General features: G+C 46.2%; 1 protein-coding gene across 1 annotated transcript; it reads right to left on the bottom strand.

Moving 5' to 3' along the window:
- Window positions 1-252: 252 nt before the first annotated feature.
- Window positions 253-587, bottom strand: LOC131264193 (eclosion hormone). Its single transcript, XM_058266484.1, has 2 exons — window positions 500-587; window positions 253-437 (listed from the first exon to the last, which is right to left on the bottom strand). The coding sequence occupies exons 1-2, from the start codon at window positions 585-587 to the stop codon at window positions 253-255; spliced, it is 273 nt and encodes a 90-aa protein (XP_058122467.1).
- Window positions 588-800: the final 213 nt, after the last annotated feature.

Genomic DNA, 800 nt, shown 5'->3' with positions numbered 1-800 from the left:
AGCTGCGTTGAAACTGTATGGCACACTATTCACCATATGGTTGGCTACGTTCCGTCACTGGCAGCTTGCTCGCATGGATTTGCTCCTTTTTTTTCTCGCACTCACATCCCAGCACCAGAGAAGGGGTACACATTGAACTGGATGAGGATAGTCAATGGGTTCGTTTATTCAGTATACGCCACAACTCGGCAAAGACAGCGGTTGTTTTGCTTGCTTCACATCACATTAATTCCTGGTTCGAGATGGCTTGGCCTAGCTCATTTTGTTCAGAAACGGTGCTATGGAACCGAGGTCCTCGCAGTCCGGAATAGTTTTTCCTTTGAATTGCACGCACGCCTCCGCGCAAAGGTGTCCCTCGAAGAAAGCCCCGTACATCTTCTTGCACTGGGCACAGTTGGTGATGCAAATTCCAATGATGTCGTAGCCGCCCATAAGGTCTGCAAGGTGCGCATAGTTTCATTCCAACTTTTCGAAGGCCAAACATACAAGAAGTACTTACCAATCTGTGGACTTGCCTCTACCGGGCTGTGGACAACGATGACGGCGAGCAAGCATGCGGCGGCGAAAAAGAACTTGGTAGGAATCATTTTCAACCACTTGTAAAACGTGTTCTAACTAGAAGTATTCCTTGAAGCAAATTCCTTTCCAATGTAGATGAAGGACTGTTGATGACTGTGGTTTATTCAGGACTTTCAGTTTGCTTATATACCAGCTTTTTGACTGTCGATAAATGCGAAAAACTCGGCAAACCATGATAATTGTATATCCTGTCTGTGTTCTGAACTGACCATGCCGAACGT

The sequence above is a fragment of the Anopheles coustani genome, chromosome 3 (assembly GCF_943734705.1).
Source record: "Anopheles coustani chromosome 3, idAnoCousDA_361_x.2, whole genome shotgun sequence".
NCBI classification, from domain to species: domain Eukaryota; kingdom Metazoa; phylum Arthropoda; class Insecta; order Diptera; family Culicidae; genus Anopheles; species Anopheles coustani.
Note: the sequence above shows the minus strand (reverse complement) of the source record. Positions and strands in the feature narration are given on the sequence as shown.